Source organism: Arabidopsis lyrata, assembly GCF_000004255.2.
Source record: "Arabidopsis lyrata subsp. lyrata unplaced genomic scaffold ARALYscaffold_4, whole genome shotgun sequence".
NCBI classification, from domain to species: Eukaryota; Viridiplantae; Streptophyta; class Magnoliopsida; order Brassicales; family Brassicaceae; genus Arabidopsis; species Arabidopsis lyrata.
This window is the reverse complement of record NW_003302552.1, coordinates 23254423-23278677: the sequence shown is the minus strand read 5'-3', so window position 1 is coordinate 23278677 and position 24255 is coordinate 23254423. Positions and strand designations below refer to the sequence as shown.

At 41.1% G+C, this 24255-nt stretch overlaps 7 protein-coding genes across 12 annotated transcripts; 3 read left to right on the top strand and 4 right to left on the bottom strand.

Moving 5' to 3' along the window:
- The first annotated feature begins 1749 nt into the window (after positions 1 to 1749).
- Positions 1750 to 4306, top strand: LOC9316408. The gene is made up of 4 exons (XM_002882096.2): positions 1750 to 2731; positions 3360 to 3567; positions 3645 to 3774; positions 3863 to 4306. The coding sequence occupies exons 1-4, from the start codon at positions 2001 to 2003 to the stop codon at positions 4144 to 4146; spliced, it is 1353 nt and encodes a 450-aa protein (XP_002882142.2). The 5' UTR covers positions 1750 to 2000; the 3' UTR covers positions 4147 to 4306.
- Positions 4307 to 5064: 758 nt separating this feature from the next.
- On the bottom strand, positions 5065 to 8520 carry LOC9316407 (sugar transporter ERD6-like 7). Of its 4 annotated transcripts, none has more exons than XM_021027500.1 (18): positions 8215 to 8406; positions 7876 to 8076; positions 7714 to 7776; positions 7548 to 7637; positions 7404 to 7463; positions 7262 to 7327; positions 7123 to 7188; positions 6977 to 7052; positions 6835 to 6899; positions 6661 to 6753; positions 6463 to 6543; positions 6292 to 6376; positions 6173 to 6216; positions 6022 to 6084; positions 5825 to 5938; positions 5683 to 5742; positions 5500 to 5614; positions 5065 to 5418 (listed from the first exon to the last, which is right to left on the bottom strand). In XM_021027500.1, exons 2-18 carry the CDS (start codon positions 8011 to 8013, stop codon positions 5303 to 5305), a joined length of 1395 nt encoding a protein of 464 aa, XP_020883159.1. In that variant the 5' UTR covers positions 8014 to 8076; positions 8215 to 8406; the 3' UTR covers positions 5065 to 5302. The 4 variants fall into 4 exon arrangements, with proteins under 4 accessions (XP_020883159.1, XP_020883158.1, XP_020883160.1 ...); XM_021027499.1 differs by having other exon boundaries at positions 8168 to 8346; XM_021027501.1 differs by having other exon boundaries at positions 8181 to 8346.
- On the bottom strand, positions 8467 to 11099 carry LOC9318208 (probable LRR receptor-like serine/threonine-protein kinase RKF3). 3 transcript variants are annotated; one of them, XR_002332493.1, is made up of 3 exons: positions 9056 to 11099; positions 8764 to 8895; positions 8467 to 8561 (listed from the first exon to the last, which is right to left on the bottom strand). XR_002332493.1 is itself a non-coding variant. In XM_002880293.2 (2 exons), the coding sequence occupies exon 1, from the start codon at positions 10904 to 10906 to the stop codon at positions 9065 to 9067; it is 1842 nt and encodes a 613-aa protein (XP_002880339.1). In that variant the 5' UTR covers positions 10907 to 11099; the 3' UTR covers positions 8540 to 8895; positions 9056 to 9064. The 3 variants fall into 3 exon arrangements, 1 of the variants encoding a protein (XP_002880339.1); XR_002332494.1 differs by having other exon boundaries at positions 8494 to 8553; XM_002880293.2 differs by having other exon boundaries at positions 8540 to 8895.
- A 301-nt stretch (positions 11100 to 11400) lies between these two features.
- LOC9318206 (pentatricopeptide repeat-containing protein At2g48000) lies at positions 11401 to 14658 on the top strand. The gene is given in 9 exon segments (XM_021027505.1): positions 11401 to 11457; positions 11460 to 11711; positions 11785 to 12068; positions 12070 to 12763; positions 13105 to 13277; positions 13343 to 13471; positions 13571 to 13933; positions 14000 to 14177; positions 14275 to 14658. Coding segments are annotated over 4 exon segments (1014 nt in total). The 5' UTR covers positions 11401 to 11415; the 3' UTR covers positions 12506 to 12763; positions 13105 to 13277; positions 13343 to 13471; positions 13571 to 13933; positions 14000 to 14177; positions 14275 to 14658.
- A 197-nt stretch (positions 14659 to 14855) lies between these two features.
- Positions 14856 to 16642, top strand: LOC9316406 (protein SLOW WALKER 1). The gene has a single exon (XM_002882093.2). The coding sequence runs from the start codon at positions 14973 to 14975 to the stop codon at positions 16560 to 16562; it is 1590 nt and encodes a 529-aa protein (XP_002882139.1). The 5' UTR covers positions 14856 to 14972; the 3' UTR covers positions 16563 to 16642.
- A 4-nt stretch (positions 16643 to 16646) lies between these two features.
- On the bottom strand, positions 16647 to 22257 carry LOC9316405 (sister-chromatid cohesion protein 3). Its single transcript, XM_002880292.2, has 21 exons — positions 22074 to 22257; positions 21841 to 21988; positions 21638 to 21750; positions 21419 to 21511; positions 21164 to 21327; positions 20843 to 21079; positions 20562 to 20706; positions 20297 to 20475; positions 20057 to 20202; positions 19844 to 19971; positions 19559 to 19735; positions 19159 to 19320; positions 18863 to 19063; positions 18650 to 18787; positions 18367 to 18561; positions 18109 to 18253; positions 17916 to 18022; positions 17667 to 17804; positions 17323 to 17588; positions 17114 to 17238; positions 16647 to 17003 (listed from the first exon to the last, which is right to left on the bottom strand). The coding sequence occupies exons 1-21, from the start codon at positions 22095 to 22097 to the stop codon at positions 16777 to 16779; spliced, it is 3258 nt and encodes a 1085-aa protein (XP_002880338.1). The 5' UTR covers positions 22098 to 22257; the 3' UTR covers positions 16647 to 16776.
- Positions 22258 to 22358: 101 nt separating this feature from the next.
- Positions 22359 to 24166, bottom strand: LOC9316404 (NPL4-like protein 2). The gene is made up of 2 exons (XM_021027504.1): positions 22943 to 24166; positions 22359 to 22764 (listed from the first exon to the last, which is right to left on the bottom strand). The coding sequence occupies exons 1-2, from the start codon at positions 23924 to 23926 to the stop codon at positions 22510 to 22512; spliced, it is 1239 nt and encodes a 412-aa protein (XP_020883163.1). The 5' UTR covers positions 23927 to 24166; the 3' UTR covers positions 22359 to 22509.
- Between the last annotated feature and the right edge of the window lie 89 nt (positions 24167 to 24255).

Below are 24255 nucleotides of genomic sequence, written 5' to 3'. Positions count from 1 at the left end.
ATAAATTATTCAATCTTTCATATCCCCTCCATAAAATAATAATAATACTGATTCTGACTGATATCAAATTCCTTATTTAAATACTACTACAATGTGTTCTTCTGTGTAGGAGGATTTACGTACTACTTTTAAATAACAGAGCAGTTGGTCCACATATGCTTGAAATTGATACTGCGACAGATAGTCTAATTAGTTTTAATAATGAGGATGTCCATGTCAAATAGGCCTGAGTGACCCACCAGCTACTAAAAAAAATCTCATAACTTTTGGGAGTTGTTAATTTCCTTTTCATTAATTATATTATTAAATATGTTCCCTTTCTCTTCTCTGACGATGGTTCATAAGAGCATCTTTATAGAAGCTCTTAACAAATTCTTAGGTGGATCTTAGATATTAATTGATTTAATTTAATTCAAAAATTAAATTTATAGTTAAGAGACGTCTTTTAGCTAAGAGCCAAAACTGAAGCTAAGAGACGCCCACGTGTCCGTGTATGAGTGGTTGATGAGTTAAATTAGGCATGGATAAATAAACCGAACCGATATATTTCGAATAACCGAAAATACCCAAAATACATTCTAAAATAATTATTTATTTATAGACTAAATAATCAAAAATACTTGAAAATATATAAAAATAATAAAAATACTCGAACATAACCGAAAAATATCTAAAAATACTCAAAAATAACTGAAATATCAGAAAATATCCTTAGCAAACTAACCGTATGAAAAATGCATCAACAATTGAAGAATGATTTGGTCGAGTATATATGGACAAAATATTCCAGAAATTAAGTTTAAAACATTTGTGCTTTATGTTATTTATGTAATAAATTGTATCTCATGTATGTTTTAATTTTTTTAATTTGCAATAATTATTAAATTTTCAATAATTATAAATTTTATTTTTATATTAATATTTTTTTCTTATAAGAACCACATGTTAAGAGCCTACCATTAATCACACAAAAATTTTAACTCAAAAATACTATATCTTAACAATAAATTTTATAAATAAATTACTTAAATATTGCTAAGAAGTATTTCTAAGAGACTACCTATAATCATGCTCTAAGAGCAGCATTAACGGTGATATCTTAGAGATATCTTAGGATTAAAATTGATTAAAAATAATTATACCAACAAAATTAATCTAAGATTTGTATCTTAGTTAGGATGTTTTTGTTAGCTTAAGATGTTGATACGTGTCACTGTGTAACAGGTTCAAAAAACAATCAAAAGGAGAATTTTTTTCTTCTGTATGTTTTAAATTTTTTTTTTTCTGTATGTCCTTAGAGCAGAATTTTTTTCTTCTGTAACAGGTTCAAAAAAAAAGATGTTGATAAATTGTATCTCAATTATGTTTTAATTTTTTTAATTTACAACTATTATTAAATTTTCTATAATTATAAATTTTATTTTTATATTAATATTTGTTTTTCTAAGAATCACATGTTAAGAACCTACCATTAATCACACAAAAATCTTAACTCAAAAATACTATCTCTTACCTATCACTTTTACAAATATATTACTTAAATATTCCTAAGATTTATTTCTAAAATACTACTAATAATCATGCTCTAACCTTCCTTCCTAGTAGTTGTTTAATAATTGTATACTTTTAGTTCGACACTTATAACCTAAACAAAAAATACAGTACCATACTGTATTTCATGATTTTTGTATTGCAAAATAAAAGACTGAAACCAAATGATTGGTGGGCTTTTATTAAAAAAAAAAATACAAGACAAGGAAAAGGGATTTATGTACATTTACATCGATAAGTTTATAATATATATGCCACGTAAGCCAATACCATTTTACTTGCTCTCTTTTGATATGGCCTTCTTTGTGCAAAGTGCAAACTCCAAATTCCACATTTCTCTAATTTCTTCTATGAATCTTTTTTTATTATTATTAAAGGAAATCTATATCTCTCTCTCATTGTCAAAAATATATATATATACTTACTAGTTTAGACATTAAGCTTAATAAATGCGATCGCCCTTTGATATGTTGAACCTCATTGCTTTCCTCCGCCGTCGTCTCCGCCGTCCCCGGAAAGCCAGAATCTCCGTCAACCACCACCGCTCAGGTGATACTTCTCCTGAGACTCATCATCAACATCAGAGTGGTACCAATGGGTTTCCATCGGCAGCCGCTATTCACCCAAACCCGGAGAAAACCATCACAGTGGCCACCTTTAACGCTGCTATGTTCTCCATGGCTCCCGCCGTCCCAAACAACAAGGGTTTGCCATTCCGGTCCAAGTCAACCGTTGACCGCCCCAAGAGCATTCTCAAGCCCATGAACGCCGCCGCCACTCCTACTCATGACTCCAGAAAACAAGAGAGGTTTGCCAAATCAAGGCCTAGGGTCTCCATCAATCTCCCCGACAACGAGATCAGCCGCCAGCTCAGCTTCCGGGAGGATCCACAGCACTCTCCTCTCAGGCCTGCTCTCTCTTTCTCCGGCGAGGTCGGTCTCCGGAGCACCAGAACGGCTCTGGAAGTGCTGAGGGAGCTAGACGCAGACGTGCTGGCTCTGCAAGACGTCAAGGCTGACGAGGCTGACCAAATGCGACCGCTCTCCGATCTCGCTGCCGCGTTGGGGATGAATTACGTCTTCGCTGAGAGCTGGGCGCCCGAGTACGGTAACGCCATTCTCTCTAAGTGGCCCATCAAAAGCTCCGATGTTCTAAGAATCTTCGACGACACTGATTTCAGGTTTAATTAACACTAGCTCCTCTGTTTTTCTTTTTCTCAAGTATTGTTTAGTTACCAAAACCCTACAGCTAGCTTAAGGATACAAATTGTCCTTTCCTTTTATTAAATCAAACAATAAATGAATTATGTATGTGCCAATTAATTAAGATCCTAGCTAGTCGTCATGGTCGTCTCGTGAGAGTATCAAATGTGTGTACATATACATACAAACACATATGCACAAACATGTATATACATTGCCCACTTAAGTTTTTCTGTGAAGAACTACTCCAGCTGTATATTCTTAGGGACAGCTTCAAACTCGTCAATATACTTTTGTCTGAATTATTATTATTATTATTCGTATAAAAATAAATATCTCATGGGGTTCTTGTGAAACATCTTTTTTTCTTTTTTCTTTTTTCTACCAAATTCACAATAATTAAATGTTTTTCTTTTTTTTTTTTATCAAATTGGTGGCAGACATAGAAAAAGGTCGTGGTATAGTACTCTTGTTGTTCTCGTAAGCATTCTAATAACGAAGGTCCCTATATAGGTGCATGTGGTTTTATGTTAGAAATATTTTGATAATCAAACACAGAGATCATATTAATTAATTAGGGGTTTACTATATATGATTGAGTTATAGGAACGTGTTGAAGGCGAGCATAGAAGTTCCGGGGAGCGGGGAAGTGGAGTTTCACTGCACTCATCTTGATCACTTGGACGAGAAGTGGAGAATGAAGCAAGTCGATGCCATTATCCGATCTACCAACGTACCGCACATACTCGCTGGTGCTCTCAATTCTCTAGACGAATCCGATTATTCTCCTGAGAGATGGACCGACATCGTCAAGGTATATTATCCAAACAAATGCATATACAAGTAATCAATCAATCTAGTAGTATGTAATTAACGGACGTTGCTATATAGTATTACGAAGAGATGGGCAAGCCGATACCAAAAGCACAAGTGATGAGATTCTTAAAGAGCAAAGAATACACTGACGCTAAGGACTTTGCTGGAGAATGCGAATCTGTGGTTGTTGTCGCCAAAGGCCAAAGTGAGCACCGTCAAACAACGCCTGCAGCTAGCTAGCTGTTTCTTCGAGGTTCATTAGAGTTTTAATTTAGTGATCACGATATATACAGGTGTGCAGGGAACATGCAAGTACGGGACACGCGTGGACTACATACTGGCTTCCTCGGATTCACCGTACCGGTTCGTACCAGGGTCGTATTCGGTGTTGTCTTCCAAAGGGACCTCGGACCATCACATAGTCAAAGTCGATGTTGTAAAAGCTAGAGCGATCAACGTCGACGAGCAGCGACCGATAAGACACAAGCTGCAGAGAGTTACTGCAGCGACGACTACGTATAATAATAACTCGTCTCTCACAAAGGCCTCGTGGAAGACACATTACTATAAAGCGTGAACAATCTCTATATATTACAAAATGTATGTTACAGTTTTTTTTTGGACTGTTGATTAACACAATTTGAGATCTGTGTATAATTAATAATCGTGCTAGTCTCTGTGCTGAACGTCAAGTCTGATATACTTTCGCCTAGATTTCCTCATTTTTTTTTTAATTACATTTTAATATTACATACTTTCGAATTTTTTTTTTTTGTTTCATAATATATGATGTTTTAAAAAAACAATTCAAGTTCTATGCAAAACATTAATTTAAACAATTTTTTTACTATTTATATTCTGCAGTAAATTATACCATTGGTCAAATTATTTTTAACAGATATTAATTTGTATTTTTAATGTTAAAAACTCACAATTAATGACTTTCTTAAACTTTGTGTTTTTTATCTAAAACATCTAATATTGTGAAAGAGAGAGAGTAATTATTTTGGTCTGCGCTTTTAATTTTATGTAGACATCGTGGCTTGTTTAACCGAAAACCTATAGAGTCAGTAGCACTCTTCTTTATATTTTTGTAGTTTCTCAAAATGAGATTAACTAGCTTTCTTGAAAACGTTAGCACTTACTGTATTAATTAAAATGGACGACGGAAAAGGAAGAAGCAACAGTCCAAGTTGGATAAGCTCTGACTTTGAAGCCAAGTCCTTACCCATAGCTAGGACTCGGGTTTCTATACTGCCTCGAGCTAAGATAACTTCATTTCCAAGCTATACACTTGTAACATGATTTTATAGATATATGTCTTTATTTGTAGAGGCAAAATGGATATACAAAATCTCAAACGATGTAGTTTTATTAGTGAAAAGATAAAATTACCAATGAATACTACTGACCCACATAAAAATGAATATCTGAAATAGAAAAGTAATAATGAATCTGCATTCTTTCTCAGAGGCAGAGCAGAGGTAAGGTTTGGTTTGTATGAATCTGCGTTCTCTCTTTATTTGAAGACTCTGCAAATATGACAGAGGAGGAAAGAGGCTGGACTATGGAAAAACATTAGAAGTCCAAAGCTCAATAAGAAGACATTAGAAATAGAGAGATTGATAACAATCCAAGTAAAGAATCTTAAAAGCAAAGAGATTCAAGATTGCTACTTAATGTCCCAAGTGAATAGACACGAAACATCTATGAAATAATAACATCTGTTTGAGCTATGGATTGACAACGGCTTGGATCTGCTCCAATGTCTTCCCTTTCGTTTCAGGTACGATGGCAATGACGAAGACAATGGCCAGCGCGTTGATGGCAGCGTAAATGAGGAAAGTACCTGCATGCAGCAGTGTTTTCTTTTTTAGGACTGGCAGGGAAATCTCAGACAAAAGGGAATGATTATTTGAGTTACACCTACCGTAAGAGCTCCAGGACATGAGGAAGTTGAAAGTGTAAGAAACAGCCCACGCTCCAAACCAGTTCACCAGCGTCGCCATGCCTCCTGCTACTCCTTTTATGTTTATGGGAAATATCTGCAAAATAATTCGAATTTAAGTTGTCAAGTAACAACAAGTAATTGTCCCTCAGGGATGGAATTTACCTCAGACATGACCACCCACGGCATTGCCCCCATTCCTGCTGAAAACGATCCTATGTACACCTATGTACACGGCATTGCATCTTAGTTTTTTTTTTTTTTTTGGTGCTAACAAAGATGACTTACGTTGCTGAAAATCACTTACCATTATACCAACAACAGCCAGGACTGGGACTGCTTCGGGTGCCATGTCGTGAACCTTGAGATAAAAAGAGACCGCTGCTATCAAACAGCCTATCACTAACCCTGTTGCAGAAACCTGCCACAACTCCTTCGAGTTAGTTTTTTTGTTATATATAATCCTGCCTGTCAAAATCTTTTCAAGGCTCTCATTTTGTTTACCAGTAGCAACGGTTTTCTTCCGGCTCTGTCAACTATGGGTGCATTAAGCGCAGTGATTACCACCTGATATATTGTGAACATAACTAGAGAGATTAAGAAGAATCTTTTGAATTTGGACTGCTGCCTACTAGAAGATAAATAAAGCTGGAACCTGAAGAACAGCATATATTATCATCCCAAGTCTTGTGGGAAAACCTGACACAAAAAGATGGGTGATTATATAGATACAAGTTATAAGGTGCAGTATTCAAGAATCTCTATATCTATTACCTGCTTGCTCAAATATCGAGCTTGTGTAGAAACATATTCCGTTGATTCCTCCAAACTGCTGAAACACCATCAACCCAAAAGCTATCTGTTCCAACAAAGCATGCAATTGGTGATGAGTTTGCATCTGCAACATGACTAAGAAGATTGGTAATTATGGTAACAGGATGTTACAAGAACAGAGCGTATGTATCTCCTCTGAAACAAATCCAGCATCTTGGCTTTCGGTAGCCTTTCCAGAGTTTCGATATAATCCTGTCAAGAATGATAGTGATATGTTTTGAGATCATGAGATGGTTATGTTTTCAGAAGAAGATTGTAAGATTCCAAAACCTAATTTACATTCATTCAAAAAAAAAGAGATTCCAAAACCTGAATCTCTGCTGCCTCCTGCGAAATATCAGCCTTCTTCCCACGGAGCTTCCTCAGTGCAGCTTCAAACTCCGTATCACGCCCCATCTTTGCCTACAAACACATGTAGTACGACTAATTATTCACAAGAAGATATACATGTATGAGCTTTTATGGTGCTTCTTCTGGTCTTACCAACCATCTTGGAGACTCAGGGATAAAAAAGAGGCCAAGAAAGGAGGCAGCGCATGGTATGATTCCTGAAGCCACATTACACATAAGTATTCTGACTTCGATGGAGTCCTAGTTCTACTTAGAGAGCACATACATTCCTTACCTATCAATGCTAAGACTCTCCACGTCACTAGTGTGCCTATGATGAAGGAAACCGACACTCCAGTGCAGATCAGAATCTGTGGCAAAAAAAGGTTATTTTCAGAGTTCCCTAACACAGTAGTAAGGGAGACAAAAGATCTTAATTACCTGGTTCAGTGTGGTTAGAGCCCCTCGGAAAGTTTTAGGTGCAATTTCTGCTATAAAGATTGGTACCTACCCATCAACGTATCATTAACACTGGATAACGAGATGTTAAACAGAAAATATATTAACTCGATGGGCTCACCACATAGGAGAATGCTCCCATTCCATATCCCGTTGCCAGTCTTCCGAGGTCCAGAGGCACTACTCCCTTTGATTGATGATACACAAATTTAACACAAAAGCGAGATACATTAGGCACAAGTGTTTGGGATCCTGAGTAATACCTTGGCAAAGAAGATTGCTAGCCACCCGACTACACAAAATGCAGAGGAAACTCTCATCGCCTGAATACAGATCCACCACAAGTAAGTAGGCGTTGTCAACAGAAAGGCAACTAAATAGATGGAAAGTTTCAAACTTTTCCTTACCCCCTTTCTTCCAACCAAATCAGCTATAGGCCCGCTTGTTATAGCGCCAATCATTGCGCCAAAAGTTAGCAAAGAGCCAAAGAGTGAAAACTGCAGAATCCAAGGTAGAGGTAAGCAACCTTCAATGATCAATTGATGAACAGTCTTTCCTTGAAGGATTATGTACCTCAGCTATAGTCAGTGAAAGGTCATTCCTAATTGCAGCCTGAGCAGGTGAAGAGTATCCCGCCTGCATCAAAACCAATTTTTAGGATAACGTTCATCAAAGAGACATTTTTAGACCAGAAACAAAGTTTGTGACTTTCCATGGGATCTAAATTTCACTTACACAAGAACCAAACGCAAAAGAACCACAGACCGCAACAAATGTGCTGAGATAAACCATCCACGGCTGGTCTGGTTTTGATCCAGCCATATTCTTGTCCACCAATGGTTCTCTGACGGCATCACTTTTTGCCTTTGACATCTTCAGGTATTATGTATCTCCCTTGAGCACTTGGCTAACTCAAAATTGCAAAAGAGACGAAGCCTGAAGCAAAAGTTGAGTAAGAAGACAGAAACATACAAAATGAGAAAACCGGAAAAGCGGAGGACAAGAATTAAAGATGAAAACTTTTTACAGGTAAGAATGACCCTTTAGGCAAGAAATCTTTGTGGGGTTTGTTACCAAGAGATGAAAGCTGTTTTATGTCCTTTACCAAGAGCAGCCATGGATTACATTCCAAAAATTGGGTATCAGTTTGTGATGATAATCATTAAATTAGAATATAGCTAATGACAACGTTGAGCCACTTGGGGGAATTGAGTTTATAAACTATTTATCCACTATATGTGTGTATACTAACATCTAAGAAAATTCACATTAAAGAAAAAAAAAGATGTACCAAGTAAAATTGAATACGCACACATATGCTAGTGGCTGGCGTGAATTGGACAGAGACAGACATCACGTGATGTCTGTCTTTGGCCTCTTGTCAAAAACTTGATCTCAGTTTTTCTGATATTCCTGTGAGGCTGTGAATCATTCATTAATCATCCAAGAAAGACAGAAAATTCACGCAGACCAATTAGAGAGTCAGATCTGTCTTTATTCTTCTTGTTAACATCAGAGCACGTGACCACCGATCTTGCTTATGCAACTCGATCGTTAGTTCTTTCAGAAAGATTTGCAGAGACTCCAAGTAAAAATAAAAGAAAAGAATCTAAGATAACCCACCACCAAAATGTGATTGCAACGTTGATTAATGACGTTAGCGGAGGGATCACCGGAGCGGAGTGTTGCACACATGGATATCTTTATGGACCTCCGTATCTTTCGTGTCTTTTTCCAACAAGCTCTTGTCGTCGTCTGACATTTGATACATCATAGTATCATACACATGTATGTATATTTTTCAGATGTTACAACAAGATGAGTTTATTGGAAAAAGTAAATACTCCTACATAAGTGACAGAAGAAGCATCAAAGAATGAAATGAATGCACACTAAATTAATATCTACAACATCCATATCTCATCTATGTGGTATTTGTGTTCCCTGAGGGTCCATCACCTCCGAAGGAGAAGGCCTGATATCCCGTGGGGCTAGTGAGCTTTCCGGAGCCGCTGCTGCTACTAACAGAGCGGTCAATCTCTTCCCTACAAGCAACCAGAGGGATTGGGCGTTGAGGTATGGATATAACAGTGAACTCATTACTCTCCAGCATTTTCACCACTTGATCCATTGTTGGCCTTGCGTGGAGCTGAGGGTGAGAGCACAGCACTGCTATCAGCACATACTTCTCCAGAACCTCCGGGGGTCCCTTTTCTGGCATCCCGTCTTCCACCACATCCAGTGTCTGGCCTTCCCTCACCAGCGACCACGCCCAGTCTGCCACCGACACAGGCTGCCCCTCCTCGTCTGTCACAATCGCCTTTCTCCTGCTCAGAAGCTCTAGAAGCACCACCCCAAAGCTGTAAACGTCGCTTTTCTCAGTCAGTTGCCCGTACAGTGCGTACTCTGGAGCCACGTACCCCATTGTGCCTGCGACCCGCGTGCTCATATGCGTCATTCCTTCGGGGTTGAACTTGGCCAGCCCGAAATCCGCAACCTTGGCCTCAAACCTCTCGTCCAAGAGAATGTTGCTGGCCTTGATATCCCTGTGGATGATGGAGGGTTGTGCGCCGTAGTGTAGATAAGCAAGCCCTCTGGCCATGCCAAGTGCGATCCGCTGCCTAAGAGGCCAGGGAAGCTGAGCCTCCAAGTCCCCAAAGAGATGGTCATGAAGGCTACCGTTACTGACAAGATCACAGACTATGATCCTCTGGTGACCTTCATAGGGAGTGGTTGCTGTACAGTAGCCTCTGAGGGCAAGGAGATTGACGTGGCGGATGCTGGCGATGACCTCGACCTCATGAGCGAAGTTGGCGTCCCCTCCAGCAGAACAGTTCTTGAACCTCTTGAAGGCAACCTGGGTGCCGTCGGGCAAGACGCCCTTGAAGACGTTTCCGTAACCTCCCCTGCCAATGATGTTGTGGCGCGAGAAATTGTTGGTGGCTTTCTTGATCTCGTCGAAGCTGAATTTGACAAGAGTGGTGCTCTCGCTCATGGAATCAAGTCTAGATTGCGTGCCAGCTTCTAAACTGGTATCCCGAGGCTTGTTCTTTTTCCTCCGGCAGTACCAGAAGCAAGCGGTGGTAACCAGAGCAGAGGCAACGAGCAAGACAGATAAAGAAACAAGAATTGTGATGAGTTTGCCATTACCGGAGCTAGGAGAAGCCAAATCGAGCTGAAACAAGCATTTGGCGGTGCCTTGGTCGGTGGGACCGAAGGAATTGGCGAAAGCAGCGGCGTAGATAGAGGGAAAAGAAGCACAGTCGGAGACGTTGCCGAGGGAAGGTCCGGTGAGAAAGGGCTGAAACGCGGAGAGGCTCTGAGTGCAGGAGGCGCAAGGGGTATTGCTCTCGAGAGAGGTGTTACAGCGCATGGCGGTGGTGGTGAGGGAGGGATTAGGGATTAGGGATTCGAATTGAGACCGGGTGGTGATGTTCATGCACCCCTGCGAAATCCACGGCGTCTGGAAACCACAGGTGGAGCGGACGTCGAAGCGAGGGAGGAATCCGGCGATGGAAGACTGGAGAGCAGCCCAGCAGGAGGGAGCAGAATCAGGTGGCGGGAGAAAGGAACCCGTCTGACGGAGATGGTGAGAGTAAAGGAGGCGTAGCCCTTGGAGGAGGTACTGGCAGGTGGTGGCGCCATCGGGTTTCGGACGCCGGAAAGGTTGGAGGACGGAAAAGTCCAGAGGACACGTGGAGTTCTGAGCGGCGGAGAAAGAGGTGAGGAGAATGAAGACGACGGCGATTCCACGGAGAAACAGCATCTAATCTGGCGCGCCGGCATGGACAAGAGACCAGATATTTACTAATTGACACGACGACTCAAACAACAACAACTCTTAATCTTGGTTCTTTGTTTCTTTTATTTATTCATTGACCCAAAATGATAAGTGAGTAACCACTATTATTTCGGTCATTAGTTAAATATATACTCTTTATTTATTTATGTGTATTATTGATTGTGTTAATTACTTGAAGAAGAACACCACTGATTTTCATGAAAGGGTAAAAGAAATTGCATGACAACTTTCCTTTCACCTCTGTATTATATTCAATCAATGGTCGTTAGTGGTAATCTGATGATAATATTAAAAATGCTCCATTGGATTGGATCCTGAAAAGGTCTTTACTTTCGAATGGGCCGAGAAACGAAGAAGACTGAAAAGCCCAAAACGAGCAGTTTGAAACCCAATTTTTGAGGAACGGAAAGGGCCGAATCATCGCGATGATTGATTGATTGATGGTGGGGTGGTTTGAAGCTCGAAGAATCTCCATGAAGAAGCGCATCTGGAGAATCTCACTGATTTCCCAAATTTCTCTGATCTGCTCTGCCTTTCTCGTGGGTCTTCTTCAACCTTGAAGACTCTGACCCCCTTCTGCTTTACCCTCTTCAGGTCTCCTATACACCCTCCCTTCAAATCCGCTTCGGCTTTGAAAACCCAATTGTTGCGCTTCTGTAATGATTCCGATAAAGTTGCCTCTGTTTTGGAGAGTCACGACGAAATCCAAGGAGCTGCTTTTCTTGAGCTCCTTAGGCAGTTACGTCCTTGGCCCGTTTTGTCCCTAGTGGTTGGTATTCATTTTTTTTTCACAACAAAGCTTTCTTCTTCTTTTTTTGCTGATGTTCGATTTGTTGCTGCAGGTCTTCGACTGGAGAAGAAACAAGGCACTATGCGATGGTGTGCCCATGACTGCTAAGGGCATTACAATTTCTGGTAGATTGAAGAATGTCGATTTGGCGCTTTCCTTGTTTAACGAGTCCCCAAAGAAGACCACCTCCCTCTACAATGCTTTGATGGGTGCTTACATGTGCAACGGTTTGGCAGATGATTGCAAGCAGCTCTTCCTTGACTTCAATGCTCAACAACGAGGGCACTCCTCTACTCCTTCTGTCTCTACTTACAACATCCTCATTTCTCTTTATGGCCGTGATACAGGTCTATGCTCAGGATGATAATCTACATGCCATGGAGAATTTCATAGACCAGGCTATTACAAAAGGACTCCAGATAGAGACTGATGGTACTATGAGATCAATTGTGGCTAGTTACTTCAGGTGCAATGCGGCTGATAAGCTTGCCAAATTCATGCAGCGTGCAATCTCTGCTGGATGGAAAATGAGCAGGTCTATGTTCCATGGCTTAATGATCATGTATGGATCTCAAAAGCGTTTTAAAGAGATGGAAGACGTCCTCTCTGAAATGGAAAGATTTAACATAAGCCGGTCCAAGAAGACTTTTTGCATTCTGCATAGAGTATACGTAGCAGCACATGGACAGGAACATAAGGTCAATCAAGTCGCAGGAATGATGTTAAAGGATGGACATGACCTTTGGAGACGGGAGGACTACCTGAAGCTATAAATATCCCTTGGTTTTTTCAGAAACTCATGGTTGACTTCACATAGCTTAGTTGGGGCAGTATAATGATGGACTATAATAGTGAACCGATAAGAATAGGCAGTAGAGTGAAAGAGTTGTGGGAAAATAGGATACAACAAGATTGAAATGTTATAGAAGAGAGACACAGCATTTTGTTGGAAGGAATGAATAGCAGCTAGGAATCAAACCATTGAATTGAAGAAGGAAGATAGCATCGAGCATGTATCTTGATTGTAGATTGTAAGTTGCTCTTTTGCCATTGCTTCTGTTGATAGACATGATGAATAGTTTCGTGCTGTGGTTCTTGATCAGTATACAAAACTTGTTTATGAGAATCCTTACTTGATGATCATTCTCCAATTTGCCTGATGTAAATCCATCCACATGCTTAATCTGTTGTGCTTGAAGCACAAGATGGTGAAACACCCACCTTTTTATAGGATGAATATTATAAAGATGCGAGGGGTATTTTTGTCAAAGTTGATGAGAGAACTAAATTATACAAAAAGGCAATATATTCTTAAATTTGAAAATTTGTGGGTATATATAAATAAAACTTAATACAAAAAATTTGTGGGAAGTTGCTCTGGTGGAAAACCCAAGGATGGAAGTTGCTGTGGAAGATGAATCGAACGGTGCGGCGAGGTATGAGAATTCGAAGGCGGAGGAAACTGAAAAGGCGATAGCTTGTTTTTCTGAAGCCGCGGCAAAGATTGATCCATCAGATCTTGCGGCTTTCCTCGAACAATTATTGGTAAGTGAATAATAATGATGACATGCGAATTCGATAACCCATAATTAATGTTAATACTGTAATAGGACAAGTTTTGGAGTCTTCCGGAGGACCAGGTATTGAGATTTATCAATTACTTTGAGATTAAAATCTCCCAAGAATCGTTTCCATGGGTCAACATGTTCAAGGAGTCTCCTTTATCCACGCTGATCCATGTGAGCAGCTATTTCTTTCTTTCTTTCTTTCTTTCTTTCTTTTACGTTTTCTTTTTTTTTTGGTGAAGAAGCTGATATATCTTTCTTCCTTGCTTGCAGTTTCCATTGTCTCATATTTCTACATCAGTCGATTGGATCAACAAACTTCCATTTCTGACACTCAGAGCCTTTCTACTTTGGGCCTGTAAATCCCTTGCAGATGCCAAACCTACCTATCAAGTCATTTTGGGATTTAAGATATGCATGTGTGATTGAATGCGTCTTATTACTCAGTTACCTTTGTCTGTCAAACTCCATCTTGTTTTACCATTAGCTGGTGGCATTACTTATTGGATTAGCCATGATATTGCGTAGTAAGCCTGCTACTTTGAGCCTTTGACTGCTGTTTTGCCAAAGCTGAGGGACAGACCCATCTATCAAGGCCTGGACAAGCTTCCGCTTTTAGTTTGGATGATGGCTCAGGTTTTTTCGTTTACTTTTTTTTCAGTTTTTGTTAAAAAAGTTTTTCAACTATAAAAATGGTGGCAGGCCTCCCAAGGTGATTTATTTGCTGGCTTGTATTCTTCTTATCAGCATTTTGTCCAATCCAGAGGCTCGGACCATACTTGTAAATCGAGCTATTAGGGACGGAGAGCGGCTGATTCCACCTTCTTCATTTGAGATCTTGGTGCGGCTTACGTTCCCTCCTTCATCCGCTAGAGTAAAGGTAAGCCACTAGTATTGGAGTTTATCAAAGAAAAAAAAACGTTTGATGCGTTTGTAAATTCTGATCATAGGCATGGTCTCTGTATGTATGTGTACAGGTAACAAAGAGGTTTGAGAAAGTTTATCCCTTGTTGAAAGAAGTAGCCCTTGCACTAGAGAGTGGAACAGAAGGAAACGCAGTGGAACAGATATTCACTTTTTCCTTGAAAGTAGCTGGAGAAGGTGCTATTAACAAACGAAACCTTGAATCCTCGAGTTTTTTGCTTCCCTCACTCGTTCTGATGTGTTGTTACAAGAAATTCTGGTCTAGCCAAGGAAACTGCAGCAATCGCTATCTGGTCTGTGACAGAAAACGTTGATTACTTTAAGCGCTGGGAAATTCTCTATAAGGAGCATCTAGAAGCTAGCGTTGCTCTTCTTAGAAAGCTTGTAGACGAATAGAAGGTCATTCCCCTAAATTATCATCATCATATTATCCTCTAGAGTATGTTAAAAAAAAAAAAAAAAATCACATCAAACAAACATTCGTAATGGTTGGAATTGGATTTTACTATTATATGGTTCGGCTCTTACGAAACAAAGCCTTGTGGAGAACAAAACGGAGTATTGATTGGGCTCTTACATAATGGGCTCTAACGAGAGTTAAATAAAAATATATAATGGGTTTTCATTTCAAGAGAAAAGTGTCTTCTTCATCAATCCCCGTCGTGCCATTGCTTAAACCCTAAAACCAGCCTCCTTCTTCCTTGTTCCCCCTCCCTCCCTCTACTCTTCAAGCTCTCCCTACTGTAGAAGAATGGAGGAAGAGCTTCGTGTTCGGCTGAATGACCATCAAGTGTCAAAGGTTTTCCCTGTGAAACCAAAATCAACGGCGAAACCTGTTTCCAAATCGGAGACTCCGGAATCCAGATACTGGTCCTCTTTCAAAAATCATTCCATACCTGATCTCGTCTCCTCCGTGTCCGCCTTGGCTTTCTCTCCGGTCCACCCCCACTCCTTGGCCGTCGCTCACTCCGCCACCGTCTCCCTCTTTTCCTCGCATTCGCTTTCCTCCTCCCGCCGTTTCTCCTTCCGTGATGTTGTCTCCTCCGTCTGCTTCCGTTCCGACGGAGCTCTTTTCGCCGCATGCGATCTCTCCGGTGTCGTCCAGGTCTTCGACATCAAGGAGCGAATGGCTCTCCGTACCCTCCGCTCCCACAGCGCACCCGCTCGATTCGTCAAGTATCCCTTTCAGGACAAGCTCCACTTGGTATCCGCCGGCGACGATGGAGTGGTCAAGTACTGGGATGTCGCCGGAGCAACCGTCATCTCAGATCTGTTAGGCCACAAGGACTATGTCCGCTGCGGTGATTGCTCCCCCGTCAACGATTCCATGTTGGTAACTGGCTCTTACGATCACACGGTGAAGCTGTGGGACACCAGAGTCGACAAGTCCAAATGGATTGCCGAGATCAACCACGGACTCCCAGTGGAGGACGTCGTATACCTGCCTTCTGGTGGAATGATTGCAACCGCCGGTGGGAACACCGTCAAGGTTTGGGACTTGATCGGAGGCGGGAAGATGGTTTGCTCAATGGAGAGTCACAACAAGACGGTCACGTCTCTCTGCGTCGGTAGAATGGAATCCGCTGAGACGCGACTTGTTAGCGTTGCTTTGGACGGATACATGAAAGTGTTTGATTACGGGAGAGCAAAGGTTACTTTCTCCATGAGGTTTCCAGCTCCTCTTATGTCTCTTGGCCTTTCGCCCGATGGTTCCACTCGGGTGATCGGAGGGTCTAATGGCATGGTCTTTGCCGGTAAGAAGAAGCTGAGAGATGTTGTTGGAGAGAAGAAAAGTTTGAGTCTTTGGAGTGTGAGGAGCCAAGTGGATGAGACTAGGAGAAGGGCACTGAGGCCGACGTATTTCAGGTACTTCCAGAGAGGGCAGAGCGAGAAGCCATCCGAAGAGGATTTCTTGGTCAAGGAGAAGAAAGGATTGAAGCTGACAAGACACGACAAGCTCTTGAAGAAGTTCAGGCATAAGGAAGCTCTGGTCTCCGTGTTGGAGGAGAAGAAACCGGCCAATGTTGTTGCAGTGATGGAAGAATTAGTGGCGAGGAGGAAGCTGATGAAGTGCGTGTCGAATATGGAGGAAGGCGAGTTGGGAATGCTGCTAGGTTTCTTACAAAGGTACTGCACTGTGCAGAGGTATTCAGGATTGTTGATGGGATTGACGAAGAAGGTTTTGGAGACAAGAGCTGAGGACATTAAGGGTAAGAACGAGTTCACAGGTCTTCTCAGGAACTTGAAGAGGGAGGTTAATCAGGAGATTAGGATACAACAGTCTCTTCTAGAGATTCAGGGTGTTATTGCTCCTTTGATGAGAATTGCTGGTAGAAGTTGATCAAATCAATTCAAGTTTTGTTTGTTTCTGTTTTTGATGCTTTCAATTTTGTTCTGCTAATGATAGATATTTCATGGTAATGTCTTAACTTGAAATGATGGAATTATATAACAAAGAGCAGTTTTGTTGGGTTCCTTAACTGTATCAACTAGAAACAAACTTTAAACACATTAATTATGTCCACAAACATATCGATTGATAAATGTTTTACCCGTCAGTGTCCCTTGGACCGTTCGCCCCTGAGCGCTTTCCGTCTGGCAGCCGATCTAATCGTCTCGATTAGAGGAGCATCCTCGTCTAGCTTATCTTCTCTGTCTGACCCGCCACTAATAGACTCATCCTCATCGCTTCCACTTTGCTCATCAAACAGTCTCTTTCGCTCTGTTTCCGGACGTTTTCTTGGCCGTCCCCTGCGTCTTACAGTTGCTGCTTCCTTGTCGTCTGTGACAGACGGATCATCACAAGTGAAGACTAAGTATGCAGACATATAATACATATCTACCGGCTTTGATTAAACCAAATCAGATGTTGTGCGAGTGCACATTACATACCTTGTAAATCCTCGTTTTTCAAGCATTTCTCCTCCAAGGTTTCCAAGAAGGTGAAGCAAGGACGCCATCCGCTGGGATCTTCGTCTGTATTAACATGCACTATACGCCCTTGAACGTCCTTCTTACTGTTCAGCAAGCAAACAAGAGCATATATAAAGTTATTTATTAGCAGAGAGCTTCCTACTTGCTCACAGAGTCATCAGTCTTACATGTCAATGATGTCAGGCACTGAAAGTCTGGTTGCAAATGGAAGGATAGCAACTTCCAGAAACAACAGTTGCTTTGGGGCGTCCCTAAAAGCAAACTCAACACCTTCCTTGACCACACTTAAAATCTCCAATCTGTATTTGTTGCGCGCAGCCCCGATATACATTCCTGAGAGCCCACCTGCAAGCTCCCGGCACACTTCAAGACATTTCTCTACTCTGGATTCTTCAGAGCCACTAGAAACTTCACTTGAATATCGGTGATAGGCCTGCCAATCACATAGTGTCAGCAATTTTCTTGGACTACGAAACTTTGCATCTTCTGAAAATCTTTGCCAAAAGCTTACCCTTTTCAAGGATTCCAGATAGATATTAGAGATGTCATCTTCTTTTTTCCTTAAGCATGTAATAAGATTCTTTATGATGCCTGTCACACCAGGTCCATGCATACCAAAATGCGATATTATCTCTGGTCCTAGATAATCCTGCAACAGAAAATAATCCATATAAAAAATTAATATGTGAGCATCAATCAATATTGGTGTCAGAACATTTCTAAAATAATAACAGCAATGTAAAATGGACTTGGTGAGTACCTTTGGCACTACATCACTGGTAACCAACTTGCAGGCACCAATGACCGCAACATCTCTGTTTGTCTCTTCAATGTATTCCTTATTTTCATCCTCCTCATCAGTCTCATCTGTGTCAAAGTCCCGCAGAAATAATACGTAATTTGGAAAATCAAGAAATGACAGGGCTTTGTAGAAAAGCAAAACAAAGAGTTACCTGAAGTGTTAAAAATTTCTGCACAGAGTTTCCAAAATTTCTCAAGAAAGACACTGTCGGGACAGTATCCTAATCTTTCAAGTTTACTCGAGTCATAATTTGACTTTCTAAACAAACACCATGTTTCGGCAAGTATAGCACAGATCTGCAGCATTGAAGTTTTCACTTTTTAGGTGAAATGTGACTCATTCCTTGATAACACAAGCACATATACGGAATGAAATGTGTAAGTTAAATTGGAATGTCAAATAGTCTTACCCTGAGCGATAGCTGATTACCATATTTCCTCGATTCCTCAATTCCATTCAGGAAGTACGAAAGCTCCTCAAACAGGGTATCACGCTTTGATATAAGGGAAGATAAGGAAGCTTCGGAGATAGCTTCACAATTTATGATGGAGTGCAGAGACCACGCCAAATACATGTACATATTGATAAGCAGGAAACAGATAACCTAAGCAACCATGAATAATTGTTCCATTAAGATGTGAGAGACACAAAAAAAAAAAATAGTAAGAGCTTTAAACTAATTCCTTGAGCACCTCTTCGTCCAAATTTCTGAAATTATGGAGCGTCAAAGCAATCTCATCGAACATGCTCTCAACAAGCACAGGCTTTGACAATTGAAGCTCATACAATCTTTTCAGATTGACAAGGAGGGAGTATTCATCATTTCCATCCTGCACAGAAAACAGATGTAAAATGGCATCCATAAGATGAGCATGAAGATAGAGGGCAAAGGAAGTAAAGTGTACCTTGACTTCTCTAATTGCAGAAGTGAGCTTATCTAAAAGCTCATCTTCAAGATCTTTAAGCTTCCCACGGGAAAAATCTTGAAGCTCCCCTTTACTCTCTGATGCACAAAATGTTATAGCCTTGACGCAAGATCTTAGTGCTTCCTTCTCCCCGTGTTTGAAAAAAGCATCCTTTATGAGTCGGACGGCAGCCTTAAAACTCTGACACGGGGGACAAAATGTAACTTTCACTGAGAAAGGTGAATAACAAGAAGAAAAAAAAGGTGCCCTTTAAGAAATAAAATGATTTTAGCCACCTGCTCCTGTCTTTTAAGAGAATAGAGCTCAAGTTTCATAAACATAATAATCTCAACCAAAGACGACACTTTTGCTTTGTCAGCCATGAATTTACGTAGAAGCTGTGGATAATTCTTCATCATGGCCACCGTTATGTCTTTCTTGTTGTTTTCAAACATTTCCTATTATTCACAAGAATGAAACATCAAAGTCATTATCTTCATAACTGAAAGGAAACAAGAGTATAAGAAAATATAAACAGAGTATAGTGCCTTATAAGGTCATTTAAATGTATTTTGTCCTTCCTAGTTTCTTTCAAGGAAAAAGAAAAAAATTAATTGATGTCCTCTTGCTTCTGCAACGTTATATCAAAGTAACAACATGAAGATTTTCTCAGAAAGAGCAAAGAAAAAATCTTACTCGCTGAGCTTTACTGTGATACTGCTTTCGATTATCCGTTGAAGGAATTATCTTCTCCCCGACAGCCTTTCTGATTGACGCAAACAGAAGTCTGATCAAGTTTGTCGAGTCCTCCTCAGTAGTAGACCCAGTTCGAGGATTCTGATCCAAAAGCATAGAGATGATACACTTCCAGTCCTGCAAGAAAAGCAGCATCATAATAATGATAAAAAAACTGTAGAAGGTACACGTCACAGCTATATAATGAACGTGCAACAGTGAAAAGTAATTTCTCTTAGACTCTACCTTCATGGCCTTCATGTACTCCCAAACATCATCAATTACATAAACACTTAGAATCGGATCTGTGGAAAACTCCCGTAATATTTGTAACATTCTGAAGATATGGATCTCAGAGGAAGAATCATCATGACCTGAAAAAGGATATAATAACTCTGAACCAAGTTCTAAGAGTAAAAAACTCTAGTGCCCAGGACATGGACTATCTCAGAGTGAAACCTGTAAGACTGGACGGAGAACTGTTAAACTTCTGTGCGATCAAGTGGTCATACACTAACTCTCCTATCGCACGTCTGATTTCTTGAGGTTGATCAATAAGCAAATCGTACAAAGGGCCTAGGTCATCATCAGGTATCAGCTGGTGTCTGCGCAACAAAAAAAGCTCAAGTTTTAACTCATGGCAGTTCAACATATTTGTGGTGAAGCTTTGGTTGAGAAAATTATCTTGAGGGGAAATACCTTAGCAGTTGCTTTACAAGCCCTATAGCACATACAGCTGCAGACATATCAACATCATCAGCCATCTCGATCATTCGATTGGAAAATCTCTCAGTGAATAGACCAAGCGTGGGGACGTTTTCATCCGTTTCATAAAGATTTCGCAATGCCAATAGAGAAGCTTTCCTCACTCCAGCATTCTTCGGATAATTCAATACACAGACAAGATCAGTGACTATTACGAACATATATTTGATAACATATGAGAGAGAGAAAAGGAGCTTACTTTGTCATTAAGGGTCCATCCAAGATATTTTAAGTACAGATCTTGTAAGAAGAGAGAAGGATAAGACAAAATCCAAATGCCCAGAGACTGAATGCATGACATCCGAATATCGTTATCAATATCTCGATATCGGTGTACAAACAACCTTCAAAATAAAGATGTAATAATGATAACAGTCAGCAACACTCGCATAAAAAAAACTAGCCATTTCTTTTCTACTCTTTGTCTTTTTTAAGTGGGTGTAATACTTGGCTTATAGTATAATCATTATCCAATCTTACCCAGTGAAAATTTTGCGCATCATGTCCTCCAGTGTAGTTATCTGTTCATGAGTAACAGACAACCTTTTGTTGAGGGACTCCACACGAGGGCCGTCAGCTCTCTTCTTGCTCTCAGCATTCAATTGTCTTTGGGTGGTTTCTCGCTGTGAACCGAGTGTGTTTGCAACAGAAATGAAAGATGTGACTAGTTGGAGGCCCATTAGCGTGGCAGTTTGACGGTAAACTCTAGGTGGAGTACTGCAATAGAAAAAGAAACGACAAACATGAATAGAATAGTATGAGGCATATAACCACATAAGTTTGTAATGTTTGAACACAAACCATGAGAGTGCGATAATGTAGTCCATGCACTTGTCGAACAAGACTTTATCGAACAATGGTCCGTTTTGGCATTCGATAATCAGGTCATTCCAGAATGAAACAAGATTTTCTTTGAAGTTCTTGAGTTCCTTCTTTCTCGAACTCTGATAATCTTCAATATCCCCCTATAGGCCAACCGCAAGGAAAAGAAAGTTATGAAAGTTTCTTGAGAAACAAAATGTAAATAAAAGAATGAAAAAGAGAGCAAATAATTACGGTTCTAGCAAGATGAACAAGGGCAACGACAACATCATCGACATCAGTCTCATCAAGCAGATCTTCCTTGATGGAGTATTTAGCACCGCAAGCCTACAGAATCCATGGTGTGGTTCAATCAGCAACAAGAGATGGCCGGATCTAGCAACCCCAATCCTCGTGTCCAGACTTGTTATATATGAGGGCAAATACACATATATATAAGAAGGTTAGGAGTACCTCAAAGAGCATTGACAAGAGCTCAGTGGTGGCAAGTCTGGGAGAGTGTTCATATCTTTCAACCCAAATCTTGACGGATTTAGAAATAAGATCCCCGTTGCCTTTGACAACCTCTGTTAGAGAAATAAAATGAAAAGGAAAGCTGAGAGCAGGATCAACATGAAGCTCTAAGAAACACAGTCAATCAATTTAGGAAACAGTACCAATGAGATTCTGTTGAGGAGGAGGATGGGTGCGACTACGCTTGGGCTTGGGACGCGTTTCCTGGAAATCGAGCTCTATCTGGTCGCTGCTGCGCTCCTGATTCTCTCCGCCGCTGCCGTCATCCTGATCCCGATCTCTACTCCTTTTCTACACGCCCACAGCAGACAAACTTAAAAAGAGTAATCCAAAATTCCCAAACAAGCAAGAGAGAGAGAGAGAGAGAGAGACTCACTAGGCCTTGAGGACTGTCTTCCATGGTGTGATTCCCCTCTAGGGCTTCCACACTAACCTCTCCCGCCAATTGACTCTATCTATTGATTCTGTGACGACCGACGGACGATTCTAATCTAATCAAATGGGACGACGAAGAAGCTCTTCCCAATTTTTAGCTTTTTAACATTTCGCTCGAATTAAATTTCAGTTTTCGCTCGAATTAAATTTTACTTTTTCGCTTTCGCTCGAAATTTTTAGAAGCTCTCCTTTTTTGCCAATTCGCCCCTGAACTAATACCTATTTATCTAAAAGTTGTTGATACATACATAAATTAACCACCAAACTTTTTATCAAATACATCTCGACACTAGATTTTTCATTTGTCAACTAGTATAACAGTTTTTCTGGGAACTAAACGAACATGATACATCAAGAAACAAAAAAAAAAAAAAAAGTTAACAAGTATTGGCCATTGATTCGATGAGCAACGCATAGCCCTCTGGAACAGGCGACTGCAGACGCACACACTCAGCTAAGGCAGGGACGTCCGATGACACGTCCAGAAACTGGGCCACAAAGAGAAGCAGATGAAAATCTGACATCTTCTTCACCAACGGCAAGCTCTTTGCCCGGTCCAGATGTGTTTTCAGATCCCTCATCGTTGCTCGACTGCTCCGGTTCTCTATTGGGAATGTTGATGACAGAGGTCCCTGACAAGAGCAGCTAATGTTAAAACACGTGGACCATTAACAAAGTGCAAATTCAATCATCTCATTGTCTGTTATACAGAAGAAGAACAAACACTGACTGAGCTCACAACAAGCTTGCCCAAGCAGAGCATTAGTACAAAGAACAATAATGATTCAAAGGGTAGAGAGAAAAACGAACCTGGTGATCCAAGATCCTGACGAGAACGAGGAAGAAATCGTTATCCACCTCCTTAAGATCCTTGACACCAACAACCACCTCCTTCTTCATCTTAGAGAGCTTTGGATCATCTTCCGGCATAATCTCCGTCTCGAACCACTCTTCCTTGAAAAGCCTGATGCACATATCACTCATCTGAAACGCCTCGAAATGGACATCGGCGCCACCATCCTCATTCACCTCAAGCTTCACAACCGCCGTGACCCACTCCTGCAGCTCGCCCTCGGCATGAAGCTCCGCCGCCTGTAGAACCTCGGCGTTGGACAGAGTGTATCCAGTCTTGTCCTGCACCACGGTCTGGTTAAAAATGAAACCAACCTTCCTCACCCCCAGGCCCATGGCGATTGCGTCCACGCGCTTCTCTTCATCGGCATCTCTCATCAGAATAAGATTAGCCTCCGTGCCTTGCTGCGGCGGCTCGTAGATGAAATCAACTTCCACCTGTCCTCCCTCCGTGACAGTGCCGTACATAAAGCCGCCGCGCTTGACGGCAAAAGCTAGAGAATCGTTGACGTAGTGCTGGAAGGCGTTGGCGCAATCGCGATCGAAGGAGACGGAGTCGCAGTGAGACGTCTCCTGACGAGTAACGCGCATCTGGCGGGCGATCAAGTCATCGACGGTCATCTTCCTGCCGAAGGATCCGGCAGGAGTGACGGGAGGAGCTCCAGGAATGGAGCGCTCCCCATCGTAGGCGAGGAAGAGCATAGAGCCATGGCCGAGATTGAGAGAGGAGAGAGGGAGGTTTGGGTCGGTGAGGTCGGTGAAGGCGAGTAGATCAGCGGGAGTTTTGGCGAGGAGGAGATCACGATTGGTGGATAAGGTCTGCTTATGGAGAGGGATCTGAAGCTGATCCTCGATTAAGGTTTTGAGCTGGGAAACAGTTATATTCGCTCCCTCGGCTGTGACTCGCTCCAGTCCATCTCTGCTTCGGATTCTGAGCATCATCGTCTTCCTCCTCCTTTCTTCTTTCCCCCAAATATTTTCTAACACTTCTCCTTTTATTTCATGGTCTGTCTTGTCCCCCAATTTTTATTATTTTGACGGGCCGGGTCGTTTGCTGATTTTGTTAAGGGAATTGGAGAAAGCTGGGAATACTCCCCATTTGACATACGGACCAAGATTCTAATGATTATTCCAGGCTGAGCACAACATTCTTTTATGCACCCATTTCTTTTCCTTCGTACCAATCTTTGCTAACTTGACTGTGTTCGACGGCTTTTATTTGCATCTCAGACAAAGCAAAAGATTGTAAGTTGTACCTCTGTAATGATTCC